This window comes from Liolophura sinensis, chromosome 7, assembly GCF_032854445.1.
Source record: "Liolophura sinensis isolate JHLJ2023 chromosome 7, CUHK_Ljap_v2, whole genome shotgun sequence".
NCBI classification, from domain to species: Eukaryota; Metazoa; Mollusca; class Polyplacophora; order Chitonida; family Chitonidae; genus Liolophura; species Liolophura sinensis.
Window position 1 is genome coordinate 54,833,977 of NC_088301.1, and position 22,805 is coordinate 54,856,781.

At 36.1% G+C, this 22,805-nt stretch overlaps 1 protein-coding gene across 1 annotated transcript; it reads left to right on the forward strand.

Moving 5' to 3' along the window:
• The first annotated feature begins 81 nt into the window (after window positions 1-81).
• LOC135470208 (uncharacterized) lies at window positions 82-21,704 on the forward strand. The gene is made up of 12 exons (XM_064749020.1): window positions 82-169; window positions 893-1,068; window positions 8,884-9,115; window positions 13,013-13,075; window positions 13,433-13,548; window positions 14,304-14,444; window positions 14,635-14,764; window positions 15,712-15,892; window positions 18,083-18,162; window positions 18,692-18,789; window positions 19,810-19,905; window positions 20,510-21,704. The coding sequence occupies exons 1-12, from the start codon at window positions 130-132 to the stop codon at window positions 20,624-20,626; spliced, it is 1,470 nt and encodes a 489-aa protein (XP_064605090.1). The 5' UTR covers window positions 82-129; the 3' UTR covers window positions 20,627-21,704.
• The last annotated feature ends 1,101 nt before the right edge of the window (window positions 21,705-22,805 follow it).

Below are 22,805 nucleotides of genomic sequence, written 5' to 3' on the forward strand. Positions count from 1 at the left end.
TTATTTATAATGTCGCACGGGACTCACTTCCATGAGGATGCACTTTGACCTTAAAGATGAAGTCACATGGTCTGCGTACATGTAGGTAGAGACGACCAAGAAATATCGGACTGCCAAGTGGGCGTCATAATGCTTGTTACTGTTACGTACATGATTCTGTGTTCATTAGGTCAGGTTTTACTGCTGGACTTCTGATATTTTAGTATGGTTGAATGTTGGAGGAAATTTTCAAGTGGGGTGAAAAAATTTCAAACCAAAAAAAAAAAAAAAAGATAGAAAAACGTGAAATATTTCAACTATGAAGGAGATATTGTAAATGTTTCAACTGTGGCCCGAATGAGAGGTGGCGTAATTATTAACCTCATCAAATGTTAATCGCCACCACCTTCAATTTCCCGGCATTTCTTGATTGAAATATTTTCCCAAGATTGAATTTGAAATATTTCACTGTGGCCGAATATTCATATCTATACCAAATGTATGAAAAACTATTTTATTGGCTTTGCAGATATAGGCTATCATTACTGTTTGATTGTAGGCCTACCACCATGCATAAGCCTATATATTTAATACAGGGCTCTTGGGATGGCTGATGGCTTATTGACTGTCATTTAGCCTGTGCATAGTACACACAATTAATTGTAGGTTGCAGTCTGGTCATCACAAGTTGGAATTAAGTATGTGTTTATCAACTGCTTGCCTGACACCACTACATGGTTTACTCAGACCACTCCATTGTAACACTAGGAACTTAGATTTTGTAGGAAAGCTATGAAATTAGAGCTTGCCAACTCAATACGTAAAGTACAAAGTATCATACAGAAACAATCAGAAATTGTATGACAGTTGTAATGCAATAGGACATTGTTCAATGTTTATTTGAACGTTACAGGTGTGACTTGTTTGTCAGTTGGGACATCAATCTGGTACTTCCAAAAATATCAGAGGCAACAGAAGAAAAGAAGATGTGTGATGATCATGTCACGTTATCCGAGTCCAGGATCCACGAAAACACGACTAATTCCTACACTTGGGGAAAAAGGGGCTGCAGTTGTACAGCTTTACATGGTACAGTAGTCTGATGTGACTTTTAAATATGACAGATGTTTCAGTCATACTTATTGCTTAGTTTATTGAGCACTGTTTTGGTTATATATAAACACAATAAATGTTTCCTGGTATCACGTTAGTCCCATTACTAGGATATTTGTTGTTGGAATGACATGGAAAAACACCAGACATGACACCTTGCCTAGTCACAATAAATAGTAAAATGGAACCATCTTATTCCCTTAATTGGGGGCCTCTGTGGCTCAGTTGGTTAGCGCACTAGCGCAGCGTAATGATCCAGGAGCCTTTCACCAATGCGGTCGCTATGAGTTCAAGTCCAGCTCATGCTTCCGTTCCAGCCTAAATGGAATGTCTGGCAGCAACATGCGGATGGTCATGGGTTTCCCCTGGGCTCTGCCCAGTTTCCTCCTACCATAAATCTGGTTGCCGTCAGATAAGTGAAATATTCTTGAGTACGGCATAAAGCACCAATCAAATTAATAAATATTCCCTAATGGTCATTCATTGAGGGATAATAATTAAGATTTTGGGGTTTGAACCCAGCTCTTTACCCACAGGTGTGTATGTATACATAGTATTATTTAGATGATGACAGCACATATGTAAGTTTGTATGATACAGTAGACATGTGTGAGACATGGAGAGACAAAAGAGTGGAACATTTATTCTGAGCCGTCCAGAAACAGTGAACAACATCAGGGAGTGCAACAGGGGCTTCCTATCAGTGTTGTATACAACAGGCAACAAAAACAATTGTTGAGTAACCATGGTAACCAAAATACCAAAACAAATGTGATATCTGTATGTTACTTACATTACGTGCTTACCCAATATAACATTTCATAACAATATCAGCAGTCCATAGAGACTTCAGAGCAATTGACGGGGTTCGTTAAGTACACACCATTACTACTAACTGATAATGATATGTATGTGATATATTATTGTACGGGTGGTAAACCGTGACAATCTGTAATTGTATGTTACAAGCTGCATACTACCTATGTAGATCCTTGTGACTACGTAGCCTGTGACTTTCATATGGTGTGCTCATATCCACCTTGCGCTATCAGTCTTACATGTATGAATGACCATGGGGATGTAATTGTTAACTGTTATAACTTTGAAATATAATATGAACAAGAACTCTGGTAATACATAATTAGCTAACTAAACATGCTTTAATGTAACTGTCAAAAAATGATGTTTGCCTTAAAGGTGATATCTCATTGGAACATCATGTAATATGACAATGCACTGCACATTCAGTAATGTGAACAATACTGCCATTTAGCTGATATCGTTGAATGTCTTATCATGAACCTTAACTAAATGGACATGTATGAGACCATATTCATAAATGTGTTATTGCCTTTTAACTCTTGATTAAAAGTTATTTACCATATAGCATGACACCAGAGAGCACAATGTTGATCACAGCCACAAGTCCTGTTACTTACAGGGATTATGGGAACAGCCACATGTAGTAATCCAAAGCAAACAATCACGTTAACACTTACATTGAAAAATGAATGACCAACTGCAACACATGTTCATATCTGAAACTTCATACACTCAGGACATTCATACTTGTCCAAATGTCTTCTCACCATAATGCTGACTGTCGTTTTGTAAAGTGAAATATTCTTGAGTACGGCGTAAAACACCAATGAAATAAATAAATAAATATTTGTCCAAATGAACTAAAATGATGTAGAGTACTTACCCATATATGCTCTTATTATCCCAGATGCATATTTCTTACTGTTTTACTGACATGTTAATTGTATTAACACCATTGCTACAGGTAACCAACTGAATGAGAACATATGCACCACATTCTTATCAGCCTACAGACTGACCAGGCATGGATAGCTGGTACATTTTCAAAGATTATTAATATTCTTAAATATTGCACAACATATATTTCCATAGATTAGGTCATCATCACTATCAAGGCACACATGAAATCATGTATTTATGCAGGACACCAGAACACAAGTCAAGTTACCAAGGTACATGTACAGTAAACATTCTCTAATAATGTACTTTACTCACAGATACAAGAAACAAGTCTGAGCTTATATCCCAAACTACCTTAAAACAGTGTCACATAATTGGTTGATCTCACTACCTGTCACAACATCAATTGACTACATGTATAAACATAATGGTTACCCGTGATCACAAGTTACATACATATGAAAACTTCAGTATGCTAACATTCCTTGATTTATAGTGTACCAAAAGCTCAACTGGTCTCCTTCATCTTATTGAATGTTTACGATTGAATTGTCACACTGAATGCATTTACAGTTAAAAATAATGAACAAAGGATATCTTCACACACACAGTCTGTCACTGTGTGTAACTTTACAGTTTATGTAGTGGTATTATATTAGCAACCTACGATCTGCATTTACACAAATCTTAAATATGTAATGTTGCCATTACGTTCACATCAAGGGAGGTAGCTCATACAATAAGTGCAAGTGATCAAAATCATGTGCGTGATGCTCGAAAAAATTTATCAGGCTCTCTTAGAAAACAAGAATGAACTCAGGAGTTAATGGGGAAGTCTAAAAGGTGAGCTGCTGCTGGTTAAAACTGACATTGATGCAAACACAGCTGCCATCAACAATCTTCAGCAGGTGAAAACAGAGATGAAAATTGAGATGAGTCAGGGAATTAGCCAAAAGTTCAGATAAGCAGGCTTTACGACTTGAAAGGTACACTTGCAGTTTTGATTTACTCTTTTGTGATTTCTGGAAGTGGAAGGAGAAAACTATGCAGATTTTAAAGGACTTTATTGTGAATGTTATACACATGGAGTATGTTGTGATTGAGTTGTGATTGGTCAGAGAAGAAAAAACGTAAAACGCGATCTACAATGGCTAAGTTCATCTAACAAACATAGAAATCTGATGTTCTCCATGCTATGAAGAAAATCCTTAAGGCGCCAAATTCAGTAAGTTAAAGAAGATTTGCCCAAAGAAGATCAGGAGAAAAAAGAACGGATACAGGATGTTGTCCAAAAGGTCTGCAAGGAAGACAGGCAGGTGGTGTTTAGAGACGGGCATCTGTTCATAGAAGGCAGACTTTTCGAATGAATTTTCCTTGTGACCCTGGCCAGAAAGACCATCTGACTCAGAAATTCTCGCTTACAGCAAATGCTCCAATATTACAAATCTTTCAAGACAATGCATGAAAAGCAGATAGTGCACCTAGCTCATACGTCCAAACAATACATACACATAGAATGTTTTATTTTAGCACACATTTACATTTAACATTTGCGATTTTTCTGATCTATCTGACTGTCGCCTGACATGAACTTGAACTTAAAGCTAATTTCCATCCTTTTCTTTTTATTTCAGTTTTACTTCTTTTGGTTCTTGACGTTTCCATTGGAAAATCAGTTTGATACAGTTGAAATATCTGCTCTTAGATTAAATATTGATGCCATGATTTGTATCATGTGTTGATTTACTGTGCTAAATTAGTGCACATCATGTAATATCCCATGTCTGCATTAGTGAAAAACTAATTGTTTCATTCAGGCAATCTCAGTAGCAGTAGTTAGGCCCATTTTAACAAGTGAGCTCTTTTTTTTTCTCAATCTTGTACTCCTTTACATTTTCTAGGAGATTTGAATTTGGGGGAAAATTCAAATATGTTGTTTGGGGAAAGGGGATCTATTTCATTGTCACAATGGTATGTGTTATGTCATTAACTGTAAGAGAACTAAGGTATAAGGGACAAAAATAAGAGAAGAGAAATGTTTCTATAGTTGAAAAGCCAAAAAGCTGATTTTTATTTCCTTCAAGAAGTGCATAGCTCAGTATCCGGAAAAAATCTGGATGAAAGAATGGGGGAATCAGATAGAGTTTTCTCATGGAAACAATGTGTCCAGAGCAGTATCAATCTTATTTCATAAATCTGTAAAAATAATGAAGCAGGAGAAGACATAGATGGTCGATATGTTTTTCTTGAAATTGAGCACTGTGCATGCATATACAACTTAGCAAACGTATATGCCCCAAACTCATTAACTGAGAGAGAAAACCTTTTCCGTCTAATAACTATCATTTTATTAAATAATTTTGATTGCTCTAATTTAATTCTTGGAGGCAGTTTTAATACTGTGATCAATCTATACATTGATAGGAAAAGCTGGTCTAATATTCACAGCTCTACTAGGGCTAGCTCATTTTCCATGACCTTATAAGTGATTTAAATGTAATTGATGTCTGGAGAGAAAAGAACCCAGTCATTTACGCGGCGGAAAGATAATAACACCCAGTCAAGGATTGACTTTGGGCTTGTATCATTGGGGCTTTCTGTGAAATGTACTGGAATGAAACGCAATATAAAAAGTGATAGGCAGTTGATATTCTGCTCTTTCTGCCTTAAAAATACATTAAGATCACCAAATGTTTGGAAATTTTATAATACACTCTTGAACGACAATGTCTTTCATCTCAAGTGAAAGATATGTTGTCAGAATTAAAAGATACTCAGAATAGCTGGGTTCCTACTCATTTATGGCAATGGCTCAAATATAAAATAATGAATGCTGCAATTAAGTGTTCTAAGGAAATGTCAGTTAACAGGAAGAAAATGAACATGACTTAGTAAAACAGCTTACAGTTATTGATAAGCAATTTTAATGGATCTCATAGATCTGTTAAAAATGTTCAGACATTTGACGACTGTTGAAGGCAATTAGAGGAAATATATACAAAAAAAAAAGCTCAAGGTGCATTGCTTAGATCTAGAATACGATGGGAAGAAAAATCCACGAAATACTTTTTTAATTTAGAAAAATCATGTGCCAGCAAAAAAGTGATTTTGAAGATTATTGATGATGTTGGTGTTGAAGAAAAAAATCCCAGTGAAATCCTGTTAGAATTACACAAGTTTTGTTCTAATTTATATTCTTCAAAACATGAGATAGACTATAATTTTGATGATAACTCTGACTCTCTTACAGGAAATTTAGAGGCCCCTTTGGCCTTGGAAGCTGAAAACCATGCCCTGGATTCACCCTTTACAAAGGATGAATTATTTGATGTAGTCAAATCTCTCCAGTCAAACAAATTTCCTGGTTCTGATGGACTGACAAATGAATTTTACAAATGCCTTTGGACTGACCTAAAGCAGTTTTAGTTGAGACCAGTACATTATTCTTTTGATATGTTTATCTGAGAGTAAATCAAATGGGAGGTATATTAAGGCTACTTGAAACCCTGTCAAAGGCCTAAGTTACCTGAAAAATTGGTGCCCTATGAGTTGCTAAACACAGGATAAGCTACTGATACTTGCAATATACTTGCAAAAGTGGTCATACTACATGAAACACAAACTGGCTTTATTAAAGGGAGGTATATAGATGAAAATGTGTGATTCCTGTTGGAATTATTAGATAGCTATAAAAGAAGTGGATTTTTGCTTTTTATTGACTTTTGAATGTAGAATTTCAGCTTTTGGAGAGAGCCCTAAAGGTATTCAATTTTAACGAGAACATTTGCAAATGGATAAGGCATTTTTACAGTGGAACGTCAAGTTGTGTTGTTAATAAAGGTTGGTCTACGAATTGATTCAACAATTCAAGGGGACTAAAACAAGGTTGTCCATTATTAACTGACTTATTCATAACATGTGGAGATTATCAATATCATATTAAAGAGTATGGCACATATAGAAGGAATAATGATACATGAGCACATTGTTCAACATTAACATTAAGAAATGCTAGTTCAGTTGAATCAGCAATGGATTCCTACAAGAGTACTGAAAAATGCAGTGGTCTCAAAGTTAACTCTCAAAAAACTTGCCTTGTGAGAACAAATAATAAATCCAAACTTTTCAAGAAATAAGTATTGCTTAAGCATTGTTAAGAAAATTGTTTATCTTGGAATGAAGTTTTCCCAAGACTACAATCGAATGCAGAAAGAAACTTTAGATCCAAGTATTAAGAAATTAAGGACACAGCTACAAATATGGAATGGTTGAGGTTTAACTTTTTCTGCGAAAATACTTTTTCAAAGGCCGAGTGTATATCAAGATTAGTTTACCTGGCTCCCATGATTTGTTTATAAAAGAAGTATTGCAAACAGGTGAACAATGAACTATATAAACATATATGGAATATGGGAATATTGTTTTAATGAACAAAGCCTGAAACTCCTTTGGCTCCACAGATTTTTTTCAGAAGAAAATCATTCCGTCATTTTGCTTTAATAAACTTGCTTCAATAAAGTTTTATATTGAACTGTAACTATAGTCCCAAAAAACTAGCTAATAAAATTTCAAATTTTATTGTCATATTCAGGACTTCTGGTTAGAATTGTGTGACCAAACAACTACTTTTTCTGATTGAATTACCAGGAACACTAAGCAGATTTTAAAAGGTAGGAAAATGCAGAGGATGTTAAATCGCTAAATGTTGTATCAAATGAATTTCAACTTCCTTTGGACTATGGAAATTCTAAATTGTGGAAATCTCTTGAAAAACTCTCTTAGTGATATATTATCAGGAAATACAGATAGGCCAGAAGTCTTGTTTGACATCAAAAAAAAAAATAAATGATACTGGCTATAAATAAAAACAAAATGTTTCTACAAGCTCCTGGTCAAAAAATATTGGGCCAAAGTTGATGTTAAGAATATACCTGATAATTTTCTTGTTCTTGATGATTTATTGTGGACTCTGACTTTAAAGTTGTGTAAATAACAAAAGTCAGTCTATGCAGATTTAACTGTGTTCATCCATGTAACAGTTATTTGTTTTCATTAACAGTTTTGGAATACCCTACCTGTACCGTGTGTGACCAGATACATAGTATTGTGCACAATATTGTTACTTGCTCAGCTGAAACACAGTTTTAGGATATATCCCAACAGTGACTGCCTCAATTTCAAAGGGGATTTCTTTCAAGAAAATAACTTTTACATCTTGTACACTAAATACTGTATATATTCAAACCATGTTTCACAGAAGCCCATATACTCAATCTGTTTTTCAGCTTTTTTTTCAAGCGGAAGTCACTACCCTTTTAAAAAGTAAAGGAAAATGTAATTTTTGCAAATATTTGGGTAGAATTTAGTTTTATGTTAATGTTTAATCTATATTCCTCGTTGTATGTTAATGATTAAGTAAAAGTTTTCCATCATGTGTTCAATTATACCATGATATAGTTTATAAAATAACACTCTTGGTTGATGTCCTAATTTATAATAGTGTAAAACTAACATTACTATATGCTAAATTTATTAACCAATGGTATATATGGGGAACGGGTGGGGGTACATTTGTGTATATTGTCAAGTATTGCTTGTCAAGTAACAAGTATTGCAGTTGCCCATTTGTATTTTTGATTAGTTCTTACTTTCAAATTACATACCCGGGCCATGAGAGCTATATAAATGACCTTTTAAAAAGTGACATTTGACAATAAACACCAACACTAAAAAAAAAAAAAAATCGTTAAACAATGCTTGCCTATAACACAACCGTCTCAGAAGAATAAGATCAGTTGGTTGGGAATTTTCTCTTGCAAATGCAAGACATGGGGATTTTTTTTAAAAAAAAAAGGGAACTTTGAGAGCAAAATTAAAAAAAGAAATCTTATCTAAAGCCCAATGAATCGTCACTGAGTAAGGCCCTTTTTGATTATAGCATATAAAAGTTTTCCTTTGCTTTTTCAAGCAAACAAATCAAGGCTACATTTTCAGTTTCAAGAACAAAACTATCATATACGCATACTTTACAAGACTAAATATACAAAATGTAAATATATTTTTTTTCAGACTGAGAAAATTTTGGACAACATTTCTGGTGAAGCAATTCAAAACCCTGATGTACGTATAGAACTCATGTACTCAGGAGTCTCAGAGTCTAAGATGGATTATTGGTTAGGGAAAAGAAGACAAAGTACCCAGCTGTCCTGGAGGCCACAGGCTCCTGGGGGATTAGGAGATAAACTGATTGCTGCCTTTTCTACTATGTTCAGAGAAGGTGTACATCAGGCTGTTGCTGTAGGTAATTATTTTCTTTTCTGCAAAATTATAGAAACAAGAAAAAAATGAACAGAAACATAAAGTATAGAGAACAAAAATGTTGGTCTGCTAGGAAATTTTATGTGCTGAAGCGTGTGTATATGTAAGTGTGTCTGCCATTTTCGCTGTCTAGCTGCTTGCCTGCCTCTGTGCCTCTCCATCTTCCTCTGTCTGTTTGTAATCTGTCTGTCTGCTGTCTGCCTGTTTACTTCTGTTTATAAGCCTAAATCTGTGTGTCTGTCTGGCTGCCTGTCTGCATCTGTATTTATCAGCCTAACTGCATCTGTTTATAAGCCTGTGTGTACCTGATTGTCTGCCTGCTTGCCTTTGTGCCTGTCTTTGTGTCTTTGTCTGTCTGTAAGCATAACTCTTTTTGCCATTATTTTCTGCCTGTGTGTCTGCCCATATGCCTGTCTGTCTGTCTTTATTTGTCGGTAAGCATAACTCTATACGCCTGCCTGTGTTCCTGCCTGTCTATCTGCCCATGTGCCTGCCTGTATGTCTGTAAGTCTAATTTTATGTGCCTGTTTTTTAACTCTTTCTGCCCACCTGTCTGCCTGTCCATCTGCCTGTATCTGTCTATAAGCCTAACTCTGTGCCTGTCTATCTGCCTTAGTGCCTGTCTTTGTCTGTATATATTTATTTATTTATTTATTTATTTATTTGATTGGTGTTTTACACCATACTCAAGAATATTTCATTTATTCGACGGTGGCCAGCATTATGGTGGGAGGAACTCGTGCAGAGCCCTGGGGAAACCCATGACCACCCACAGGTTGCTGGCAGACCTTCCCACTTACGGCCGGAGAGGAAGCCAGCATAAGCTGGACTTGAACTCACAGCGACCGTATTGGTGAGAGGCTTATGGGTCATTACGCTGCGCTAGGCCCCCTTTTGTCTGTATGTAAGCCTAATGTAGCATACACTATTTAAGGGGAATAATTCTAACTATATTCAGTGGTGCTGCTCTCACATGATTGAGGGGAGATGCCTTCATGTTGTAGCTACAGGCTCAGATGCTTCCATCCTGTCAACTGAACAATTTGATAAACATTTCTTAAGACAGGCTGTACAGCCTTATACTAGTTCAATTATTGGCTATGCTTTTCACCCTACACTTACTGTTGGCTGTTTCAAGGCTAACGTTACGTGTAAAAACAAATGTAGCACAGCCAATTTCATTGTTGTTGAGCAAGGTACGAGTCTGTTACAGAAAGATTTAATCCGGACCCTTGATATCACAATACAGGGTAGTTCACTGTCATGTTTTTCCACAGATGTTTGTATACCTGAGATTTCCTGGCCGGCTGTTCAGACAGCAAGAAACAAAAATCCTAGCATAAATGAGGAACCTAAGATTTGTTAATGAATTTCCATATTTATTTTAATTTATTGTCATTACGCACAAGAAAAACGGTACTTTGGGTATATGCACAGATTTTAGAGCTCTAAACAAGATGATTGTTCTGGAACGTTTTCCTCTGTCCAACATTGACGAAATGTTGAATGACATGCATGGTGCTACATATTTTATGCAGTTAGATTCAAAATCCGTGCATATACCCAAAGTACCGTTATGTTCATCACACATAAGGAGTTATTTTGTTACAAATGCATCTGTTTTGATCTCTCGTCCACCATGCTCTCAAAAAATGATGCCAAGCATTCTTTCTGACATTCCCCGTGTACAGTGTTTCGTTGATAACATCATAATTTTTGGCACTGAGCAGAAGTTTTGTGTTGGACACGACGCTTCATGTTGTACTTCAACACTTACAGGACAGACAGAAACTTGACACTGAATGACAAATGTGAGCTTGATGTCTCATTGATAAAAGTTCTTGGCTATATTCTGAACAAAGAGGGTATTTGCCTTTGCGAGGACCTTGTTTCCGGCATTGTTGATGCTGCAGTCCTTGAGTACAAACAGCAACTCATTTCTCCCTCTCGCGGGTACAAAACATCAGTACAAAAGTCAGATGTGTGAGGTGCAAAACTCTGAACCATTCGTTTGAACCATTCGTTTGAACCATTCTGACCAAAGTTTGATGTATCTGCCCCAGTTTGACACTGTACAACCCCAATCACGACATCACGGTTACAATTGATGCCAGCGGTTACCGGTTTGGGGGCACTACTGAATGGCACACATATCTCTGGGGTCATCATTTCACATTATACTAGTTACGCTTCTCTTGTATGGCTAAGGTCATAAACCTATGCAGATTGCACGGTGGAATGCACGGTTACTCCACTACAATTGCATGGTTGAATACAAACCTGGAACCTCCAATAAGGTGGCTGATGCTGTTTCATGCTTACCGAGACAGTAGGCCAAGCATTGAATGAAGATTGCAGTCTGTGCAATCGGAGTTGACGATTCAATTCATGCCGTTACCCAGGCTGAATTACTTGAAACTGCTGATTTCAGTAATTATCTGGGGATGGCTGACGGCAGAGGATTGTGCCACTATCCTCTCTGACACCTCAGTTGATTGAATATGCTCATGAAAACCATCAGGGCATTGTTTCGAACGAAAGTATGCTTACGCGACTTATGCTGGTGGACCACAATGGACAAAAACGTCCAGGAGGCAATACATAACTAAGTTACATGTCAGTTGGCTGATAAATCGGTGGTTACATGAGTTGCACCGATGCAGCAAGTTATGATTGCGGAGAAACCGGGCAAAAGCTTGGACTAGATCTTGCAGGCCCAAAACTTAATGCGCCAGCTAACGAGAGATAAATTATATCTCTGATTGACTACAGAAGTAAATGGCCAGAAGTTGCCTTTAGGTCCAATATTACAGCCAAAACAACAATTTCCTTTCTACTCTCTGTTTTCAGCAGAGAAGGTTACCCGGATGAAATCGTGAAGGACAACTGTCCTCAATTAGTCTGAGATTAATGAACGAGTAAAACAGTGACAAGCCCGATCGAAGGAAGGATTTGAGAGACATCATTGTGTCTCGTTCCCTTACAGCTGGTACATTGGTTAGAATCAAGAAACCCTGGCACACACATAAAGGGGAAAGTAAATTTTCTAGTCCTATAAAGATTTTGAAAACAGTTGGCTCACATGTTAGTAAATGGTCAAAAATGGAATGAAAAACCCCTCTGTGTACAGTGGACCAATTACACGCTCTTTTACCGAGAGGGGAAATGGTCAAAATAGCTTGAAGATTTCAGATTTTCAGGGTAATGGAAACTGCGCAGTGTACAACCTGCACTGGAAATTACTCCCAAATCCACTCTGGTAGTCGTAGAATCAGTTAGTAGAACCTATAGGTTATGTTGGTTTCATTGTGATTTGGTTGTATCTTTACAAACGAGAGGGGAAATCTGGCATACACTATTAAGGGGGAATAATTGCAACCATATTCAGTGGCGCTGCTATCAAGTGATTGAGGGGACCTGCCTCGATGTTTTTGATACAGAATCTCTCCTACTCCACAGCATTGTTCTCTCTATCAAACTGCAGTACCTAACTCTGCCTGTCTTTGCACGTCTGTAAGCCTGACTCTCTCTGCCTGTCTGTCTACTGTGTACCGGTACTTATCTATCTGCCTCTGTCTGTCTGTAAGCCTAACTCTATCTGCCTGTCTGTCTGTCCATGTGCCTGCCTTTATGTCTTTGTCTGTAAGCCTAACTCTGTGTGCCTGCCTATCTACTTGTGTGCCTGTCAATCTGCCTCTGTCTGTTTGTAAGCCTACCTCTGTCTGTCTGCCTGTCTTTGTTTGTAAACCTATTTCTGTTTGCCTCTGCCTGTTTGAGGCTTAAGTCTATCTACCAGTCTGTCTGCCTGTGTACCTGTCTATCAGCCTCTGTTTTTTGTATGCCTGTCTGTCTACATGCCTTTCCTTCTTTTTAATGATAGGAAGTGACATACCTGAACTTGATTCTGAAATCATTGAGGAGGCCTTCAGTTTGTTGTTAAGCGGTAAGTCCATGGTACTTGGAAAAGCTGAGGATGGAGGATACTACTTGGTGGGATTTCACACCATTTGCAAGATCAGCTGGGTAAATTCTATACAAATATCTCATCATGATCATTAAGAAATCACATATGGAGATTGCTACTTGTATGCATAAGAACAGATTTTGTCCTATATTGGACTACAAGAAGAATGTGCCCTGTTATGCTGTTTATTTATTTATTCATTTTTTTATGTTTTCTTTTTTGGCATAGAGCAATTTTATAGATGTACATGAGCCACTATTTGTATGAAATTTAGAAAATACATGTAGGTTAAAAAGATAACTTGATGGTATTGCTCATCTATAAATGTCTTTCCAGATGATATTTTCAAGAACATAGATTGGGGATCAGAGCATGTATTTGAGCAGCAGATAGAGAAGGCTCGTCACTTAGGTGTGAATATTGGCATCCTAAGGAGAACTCTCTCTGATGTGGTAAGACAACTGGAGTACGGAAACTTTTCGACCCTTTCATCTCCTCCCCTGGACAACTCTGCCTCATAGACAGTACCTTCAGTGACAAACCCTTTTCTCTAACCCTCCCCACCACCACCACCACCTATTCATATTTTAGAATTATAAAGAGTTCAACACCATGGAGTTAATCGGTATCTAGCAGACGGTATTAGGAGAGCTACATGTACATGTATTGTTTATCAGATGGCTTCAATAGTCTACATTCATCTGTTAGTAAAGGTCACAAAAAGTCTAACTACCATGTCTTATTTACATGCGTATCAGGGTGAGGGCTATGCAAGGAGAGAGAGAGAGAGAGAAAGTATTCTTACATTCATGATAACCAGGATATCGTTTGGCTTTATGTTATAATATCATCCCCCCCCCCCACTCCACCAAAATTTTTTTCAGAAAATTCATATGTTGTTTTTAGTCAGACTGGTTCAGTATTGTGTTTATTTACTTTTGGTTGTTGGTGTGAATTTCGCATCTTGTATTCCAATTTACATTTCATGTAGATCTGTTATTTTACCATAGACACATAAAAGTAGTATATAAAAGTAGTCTTGAACTAACTATTAACAGCACAGGTAAACCTTTAAGCATTGGATTCTGTAGGTTAAGTCATTAATTATCCCTTCATCAGGTACAAGATCAGGTGTAATGGGTTCCTCCTGCCGGCCCTAAAATCTGATGTTCAAAGATTTATCATGAGAAACATTTGTTTTTTCTAGGACTCATATGATGATCTTCCTGTGTTTGAGAAAGCCATTGGGCTATCCACAACTCAGCTGTTGCATCCTTCTTTAAGCATTATTATCCCTGTGTATAATGAAGTTGACAACATCAAAGAAACATTAGAGACTATTGTTCAGGTATGTTTTTTTAATAGAAATAAATGAAGTATAAGTTAAATCTCAACAATAGATCTTGAATCAGAGATTCTCGTCTAGTATTTTATGTAGCTGTATTGTTTCTGTTTTGTTTTTTTTTCTTTTTTGGAAGTATAAAAAATATGTTTTAATATAGTGTGTGATTTATAAGTATTTCTGACAACTGTTTTAGCATGCAAAGTTTAAAGAAAGGCTAGAGATAATAGTGAGTGATGGGGGAAGCACTGATGGCACAAAGTCAGCTGTCGGGCTGTTTGCTCATCACAATAGCGTACCTATTAGAGTTGTTGACTGCCAACCAGGTAAGTGAAGTATATTTGTAATTATGTATTAAACAAGGCAATAATTACCGTCTTGCAAATGTGAAGTCAGTACTTTTACATTCTCAGAGAGAATCTATTTTTCAATGTTTTGGAAAAGAGGAGCACCATACTTGTTCTCTGGATCCTTACCAGCTCCACTGGGGACTATAGATTTACCCCTCATCTGTCAGACCATCAAAAATCTGTCCTAAATTCATTATTCATTGTATTTAATCGAAACTTGGTATGGCCTTTTTGTCTTGTTTGGACTTACATGTGTGGCTGGATTAGTCCTTCAAAACAGTTTGTCAGAAAGATTTGAAACCTGATATATGACATGACAGGTTACAGATCATTGGTCGTTTTTTTAGCATAGCCATAACACAATGTGGTAGAGTCAACAGAACCATGTGTAAATATACTTTCGGATATGTATTCCATAAAGCTGATAAATCCTTTTGTTCTTCTTTGTAAGAGAATTCATGGAAAATTCACAACTGCTGTATTATTGTCTTATCTTTCCCTGATGTTATTACAGCAGTGTAAATTCAAAGGAATACAAAACCAAAAAAAAAAAAAAAAAAAAAATGGAAAAGATGTGATTGAGAACTATTCGTATCTTGTAGGTCTTGATTCTACACAGCTCTTTCAGGCCAGGTTGATTGGCACTACTTTGAATGAATGATTTTGGCTTAAAGCCACATTGGCAGTCCCGGCCGTTGCGTGAAATGTCAGAGATTGTAAAATATATATGGATAAAACTGGACCTCAGGATGCTGTGGAAGAACAGATTTGAAATGCAATAGTATATGTAAACACACTAAAACATTGATAAAACGCTTACTCTGCATACTCCTCCACCCGTAAGCTTGGTCACTGCCATATACATGTAAGTGAAATATCTCTGGGTAAGGCATTAATCCTGATTGAATAAACAAATTATACAGGCAGAGGGCCGCAATTGATGAGTGGGGCAAGTGCAGCCAAGGGGGATAATTTGCTGTTCCTTCATGCTGATAGTGTTGTACCAGAGGATTTTGATGAGACATTAAATGAATGTTTACAAGTACCAGGGAATGTTGGTGGAGCATTTGCATTTGATGTTGACATCTTGTACCCAGAACTTTGGTGAGTAGGCGAACAATAAAACTAGTATGCAGACATTAACTTTCATACAATTATATTTTTAAAAAAAAAGACATACAGTTTTACTTGTGGAAAAGCTGTTACAATTTCTGTATTGTCTCAATGTTCACACTCTGTAACCCTTATCTTAAATTAAGCACCATCTGTATGTGTGGCTGTTGAGTGCCACACTAGCTATTTTTACTGAGAGTTACTTTTCTGGAGCCAAATCTGTCACTTGGTTCTACCAACTTACATGTATGGTCATAGTCATGTACGTCTCTTTGTTTGTCATTGATAAGTCTGAAGAACCATTTCACGTATCAGTATCAGATTTGGTCGATTTTATCTCCCGTTGAATAGAAAGCCTGTCAAACATACGTGTCAGCAATGTTTCACAGAGCTATGCCCTTTTACATGAAAGTCAAATTTGCTTTTCCAAATTCAGTGAAATTTCATGCGTGAACTCACTGCAAGGCAAGTAAGACCTTCATGGATATGAAAAAAATATGTTTTGAATGTCATTGTGACAACTTCTTCTGTTTTCTATTTGAATAAATTGACCAGTAACCTACCATTTATTTCAGTTATATTGTTTTCATTTTGCTTTGACCTTGTGTGTTCACGCACCTGTGTAACTATATATTTGGGTGAACCTTAATGGGGTATCCTGTAGTGACTTAAGTGTTTTTGATGCAACTTTAATTTAGGAGGTGTATCTGGTACCTGGCTAAAGGTGGTGGTTTACTCCAGGTGCTCCAGTCTCCTTCACACACTATTTCATTGAAAGTTGCCATATCATGGAAAAACCTAAATAATTCTTAATAAATGTTGTAACCGGACTAAAGGAGGAGCAGTTATATCAAAACTTGATTATATACCAACATGTACAATGTTGTAATGTGTTAGTTTCTACTGTGCTTATTGTATTGTTAAAAATGTCTTGTCATTATGAATTTTTCATTTTCTTATCAAATTGTAATGAAAGACAGAATAGAGAGTAAAACAATAGCAACAACGACAATGTGACATTTGGCTAATGGTCACACATTACCAGTGAAATATGGCCTCTTGTCAGTTTAGGTTTTATTCTAACTGTTCATGTAAATGCTTAAATAGTAGTGAGGCGATTTTGTTAGAGACAGTATATTATTTCATATAATTGCATGGCAGGTTAGGGGTTAATTTACTGCCTTGTCCATGACATAGGTTTTACCTGTAGAATCTGAATTTTTATGGGTTAGAGATATCCTTAAATTAAATTAGAATTTTGTGGAATATTTAGGAAGATTTTGAACATATAGAGACAGGATATTTTGTGGACTCATGAGCACAAGTTATTTTTGATATAACTTTTGAAGGAAACAGTTTCTGTGGACCCCTGTCCTGTCCAACATAAGAATTTTAATACTTGATGATTAAATTAGATGATCATATTTCACGTATAATACATTCACATGTTGAAGGAGTTTTGCTGATAATTTCCCCACATATGGCTGACATATTGTCTATATAACAACAGTAGGACATGCCGGTATCACAACAGAACTAGGATTAACACTTCCCTGAGATATCCATAACACAGTTACCCATACCAACTGAAGTACAGATGTCGTCTGCCTGCATACAGTACCTGCACCTTTACATATATATATTAACATACTCCGTTTACTTTATTTTAATAAAACTGTTGCTGCTGTTTGTTGAACCTTGAAATCAGACTTTTCTTGGTTATTCGAAGTTCAGAGCTAACTAGTGGAAGTATACAGATATTGTTTCAGAGTTCGACACTGGGTGTTTCACGCTACCAATATTGTGTTTTCCCTTGTGGTAAAGGGTGTGACTTGGAACTGGGATATCTATATCATCAAGAAGATTATATATAAATATATATATATATATATATATATGAAATAAAAAAAATTGCTACAGTAGTAAATGACAGGTTCCCTAGCAGCATAGGTTAAGCAGAACTAGGTAAAAAAAACTGGTGTTTTAATTGCAATTTATTAGATGTCACTGATCTAAAAATACTCAAAATGTTGTGTTATCACATTTAACATATAGTAACATTTAAAAAAAAGTGCAAAGGGACTGAAGGATGCTTAGTCCACCACCAGAAACCTTCAGAATGACTGTTTGTCTACCTATTTTCTTTTCTTTATGTTTTGCTTATGTTTTTTTTTTATCAAGGACTAAAAGTGTTCCATTACTGTTCAGTTGGAAAATGAAAATGATTCGAAAACTGACACAACTCAGATCTTGCAAACTAGGTGAGTCTTGTCACAATATTTATTGTTGAGGTACATGTATGTATTTATAATAGAACACACCGACCTGCACATCTAGAAAGGATTTTTTTTTATTTTCTCTGCCTCAGAAAACTTACTAGCATTATAGAAGTGAAAAATTAAGGAAAAAAGTTATCAAACTAATATTAATCTGTAAATGTGCATCTTGTGTTTTGTTTTTCTTCTGGACAGATACAATCAAAGGTGTCTGTCCAGATCAACGGAATACATTTTAGTCATGTGAGTGGTCCATTGTAGCATGCCATTAATCTTGTCCTTGGTTTGTTTATGGTTAATCTCTAGCATTTTTTTCTATATATTGTTTTTTTTGTGTGTGAGAACAGTTATCATTGTAAATTGACTGAGTTACCTTCCACCATATGTGTACTTGCCAAAGGATAATAGCTTTCTGCTGGTACTGTTATACACGTGAAATATTTTTGAGTATAATGTTAAACCCCAGTCAAATAAATGCATGTGTGTACATGGAAATAACATGTTTCTTCGTCAGAATTACCCTATGGTGACCAAGGCCTATTCATGACAAGATGGACCTATGATAAAGTGGGAGGTTTTGACAAAGTGTACCTGATGGAAGATTATATAATGGTAAGCTATTGCTACAGTCTTTTGAAGAATTGTAAATAGCATAGAATGGTCTTTTTTTTACTTCAGTTTTTGTTAGTAATATAATTGAGAGTCCATGGTACTGGTAGGTTCTTGATATACAATGTATGAGAGTGTATGAAAGTGGCTCTATTTTTGAGACCTTTGCGTAGTTTTGAACAGAAATCCATTACATATTGTGTATGAAAAAGATAGTTGGAAAACTCTCCGTAGGACACAGTTCATCTATTTATCAAAATCAAACAGTTTTTCTCTCCTTTGGTAAACTTTGGCCAAAGGACATGGTCAGGTTCATGTACATATAGGCTCATGTTCATATATGTCCAATTGTGTTTGTGAATCTGGAAACCTGTCAAAGGGCAATCCTTTTGGACAATGTTTTACTAACCTCTGACCTACTTCCTTGTGATCATATTTTATACTTGACAAGCTGGCATTACATGTGTATCTTCAAACATTCTGAGCCCCGTTTCAATGAATCTTCACACATAACAACTTGCACAGGTCCATTTGACAGTGATCTCCAAAACTATTGAGCCAAGTAAAACAAAATTCCATACTTGTACATACTTACATGTAACGAGCAAATGTCTTTTGTCTACTTTTGCATGTTTGAGTTCATAAAAGGCTTGCATACTGTTATGTACTCTAAACTACAGCTGAATTCAATGGAAATCCATACATGGATGAGTTGTTTCCCCAGACTGAATGGCCTTAGACCTACGTTCAGTGCATGCACCTTTTCAGGTCCGAGACACATGCTTTTGGAATAGATTATGCTTACAGTGTATTCTTGATGCCTGTATACTGTCATATACATTGCAGTCGTAGCGAGGATGTAAACACATTCATATTGTTGTTTTACCAGGTAATGTACGTGTCTTTGTTATACATGTGATAGTGAGAGGAAGTAGATAAAATCCACACAGTGTGTTACCTTGGTTATTTCCCAAAAATTGACATACTAGGACTAATATAAGTAATAATTTTTATTTTATACAGGTGGAAAAGTTAAAGCAATGTGGCCATGTTGTGATAGCACCAGGTAGCCCTGTTATTACCTCTGCTCGTAGATGGGTGGAAAATGGAGCATTTAAGGTGATTTACCCATTTTGAACTGTTTGTCAGCTAACACACATGTGATGTACCTATGTAAATATTATGACTGCTTAAAACACATTATTTTCTGTCGTAAGATGTTTTATCCCCAAATATTTTTGTGTGATGTCCTTTGAACAATTTTGCAGAGCTATCATGCACTGTGTAAACTCTGGTCTGAATTTAAATTTGATTTTAGACCTCTACGAATGAATATGATCATAAGTTTATGCAGCAATTGAGCATGATCCACGTCAGAGTTTCTTGCTGCACGACCCATTTTCAACAAAATTATGTTAATTTTTCTTCTATTTTGGAAGTTGATGGTATTCCAGAATTTACTCAGAACAGTTAGTTATTTTGAATTAAAAAGTGGTGTATGTACATGTTACAGACTAAGTTCAGGTTTTGGGCCATTTCATCATTTTCAACAAAATGCTGGTTGTTGTTGTTCTGTGGTGAATTTTGACATAGCCATTATTCTGATGTGTCAAACCAGTAAGGGATATGTAAAAAGCCATACTTCCAGAGTCCTTGGTTTATATAATTGCTCTTATCATTTACAGTATATCTTTAATAATTTCTTTTGTGTTTTGTTTTGCAGACAAGCTTACTGAACCTACTGATAGCCACAGCATATCACCTGGGCGTTGCACCTAACACCCTTGCAAGATGGTACTATGGAGAAAAGCTGAAAAAAATTCTGGATGAGGAGAAGTAGTATTTCTTCTTCTTCTTCCAAATATAGCAGTGATAAATATATTTATGATGTATATATTTAAGAAGTACATGGAATATAAGCTTGGAAAAATAATGTGTAGAGAAAAATACCTGTACTATTTTAGTACATGTGTTGTGTGGATATTGTTCACATTGTGATGCCTGAATGTTCTAAGCTGACTTACATTTCTATTTAATCTGACCTTTTTTATGCTGCCTTTTTATTTTGGCCTCAACTCAGGCAACATAGATATGTATATATCATATTTCCCTCCATTGCGAAACGTGTAAACACACAAACCTGAAACACAAAAATAACAGTACAACTAAATAAATGAAAATCTTCAACACTTTTACAGTCATTTTCCATGCATGTTTATTCTCCTTAAGCCTTTTTCAGACATCTGTTAGTGCATAGAATATAAATATGCTGTAAAGGCTCTTACACCCAGACAGAAAACCAACAAGATAGCTTCATGACAAATAATTATCTTATCTGACTGTCACTGTTACTTTTAAATAGCTCCACAATAATGTGAGCACCCTGGGTAGTAGGCTATTTTAAGCTAAATATTACAATTTAACAGAATATAATTGTGTTGTGATTGTTCTGAAGGATATATTTAGTTCAATTTTCCTTTTTTGAGCGTCTGGACTGGACTGATTTTGTTATGCTGCAGAGTTATATTCAAGTTCCACAATCCAAAATAACCTACTGACAAAATGGATGTTTTCTTATTCCGTGGGTTAAATCAGATTTATTACAGTTGAGATGTGTATTTTGTTAATATTTGTAGACAATGTGATTGTGTTCAAAGAAAACATTTTCATACCTATGCAGTCGAAACAGATGTTGCCCATTCTTCAAAAAGAATAAATTCTTCTGCACAAGAATGTATTAAGTAAGATATGTATTTTATATAAAACTGTTCCATTTTGTTACTTTGTGCATGGAAACACATGGCATCAATCTTTACTTTACTCGGTATTTGAGGTTAAATTCTGTGGTTTCACCATGTGTTTGATGTAAGTGTTTCCAGTTGTGGACTTGTTATTAATTAGTTTAATAAAATAAAATGACGCGTATTTACCTAGGTTTTATGGTTGTTCTTTTGAACGCAAATCGTAAGTCTGAGCTGGACTTCTGTTAATATCTCTCTGTGTGATTTCTCCAGGAGTTCTCTGGAAGGGCTTGCTTCCGCGGAAAGTAGGCCTACAGTCAATTATAACGGCCATTGATTATACACAGTAGAGTCTAACGTAACGTGCAAAGTTTTATATGTGTATGTAGATGCTAGCTTATAGGGAGGCCGGAAGGAAGGAGGTAATGCACCTTTACAGAAATTCAGTTTTGTGTTTAGAAGACGAAATGAAGTCTTTAAGCTTGAGCATTGAACTATCCATAACGACAGAAGCAGTTTCTCTCATGTCACACTGGAATCCGATGCTTTAAGTACCGATATGTGAATTTTTAAATGGAAGTAGAGAATATCCAGGTAGTAATTAATCAAAAGGTAATATTATGGTTGATTTGATGTTAATATATTGGCCTTGTTTTTCAAATGTTAATTTACCTGTTCTGATCACATTACCTTGGGTTGAGAGGGATAAGTTTCGTCCAGAATTACTCTACTCTAACACGGGAACATAGCCATTGAAACATTACAGCAGCATAATGCAGTGTAAAGATGTGTTGTGACCTTCAAGGAACTATTCCACAAAGCTACATTTGTCAAAATTCGAAATATATATTTTCATGAATAATTATAAAAATACCAAGCTATCATCTGTCAATATATTAAAGTTCTAAATTTATATTTAAAGGAAAAATCCGAAAAGATATAACTTGTCATCGCAGGCGAATTATTACGAGAGATTCGAAATGTTTACCTGTAGGCCTTATTGTTTGACATTGTTCAACAGGTCATGTATCCGAACCATTTGTTTTCTCCATTCAGAATAATTACTAGTTCCAGAGCATTGTGCAGTGTCCTTGGAGTAATAATAAAGTTTGACAAGAGCAGGTATTACTCAACGGCGAGCAGTTTTGCCTTGTAGGAGCAACTGTAACGTCCATGAAGTTGAAAACATCAGAACTATCCCTTGGTTCAGTGCTACCTTGGGATTGGATGGATGGGGCTGGGTGTAGCCTCAAGGCATGCCGTGTGTGGCGCCATATC

Excerpts from the sequence above, each read along its gene's own strand:
- LOC135470208 (XM_064749020.1), top strand. The coding sequence starts at position 130 with ATGCTTGTTACTGTTACGTACATGATTCTGTGTTCATTAG. Across the intron at positions 1,069-8,883 it reads CAGTTGTACAGCTTTACATG|ACTGAGAAAATTTTGGACAA; the intron begins GTACAGTAGTCT and ends ATTTTTTTTCAG. Across the intron at positions 14,765-15,711 it reads AGTTGTTGACTGCCAACCAG|GCAGAGGGCCGCAATTGATG; the intron begins GTAAGTGAAGTA and ends CAAATTATACAG.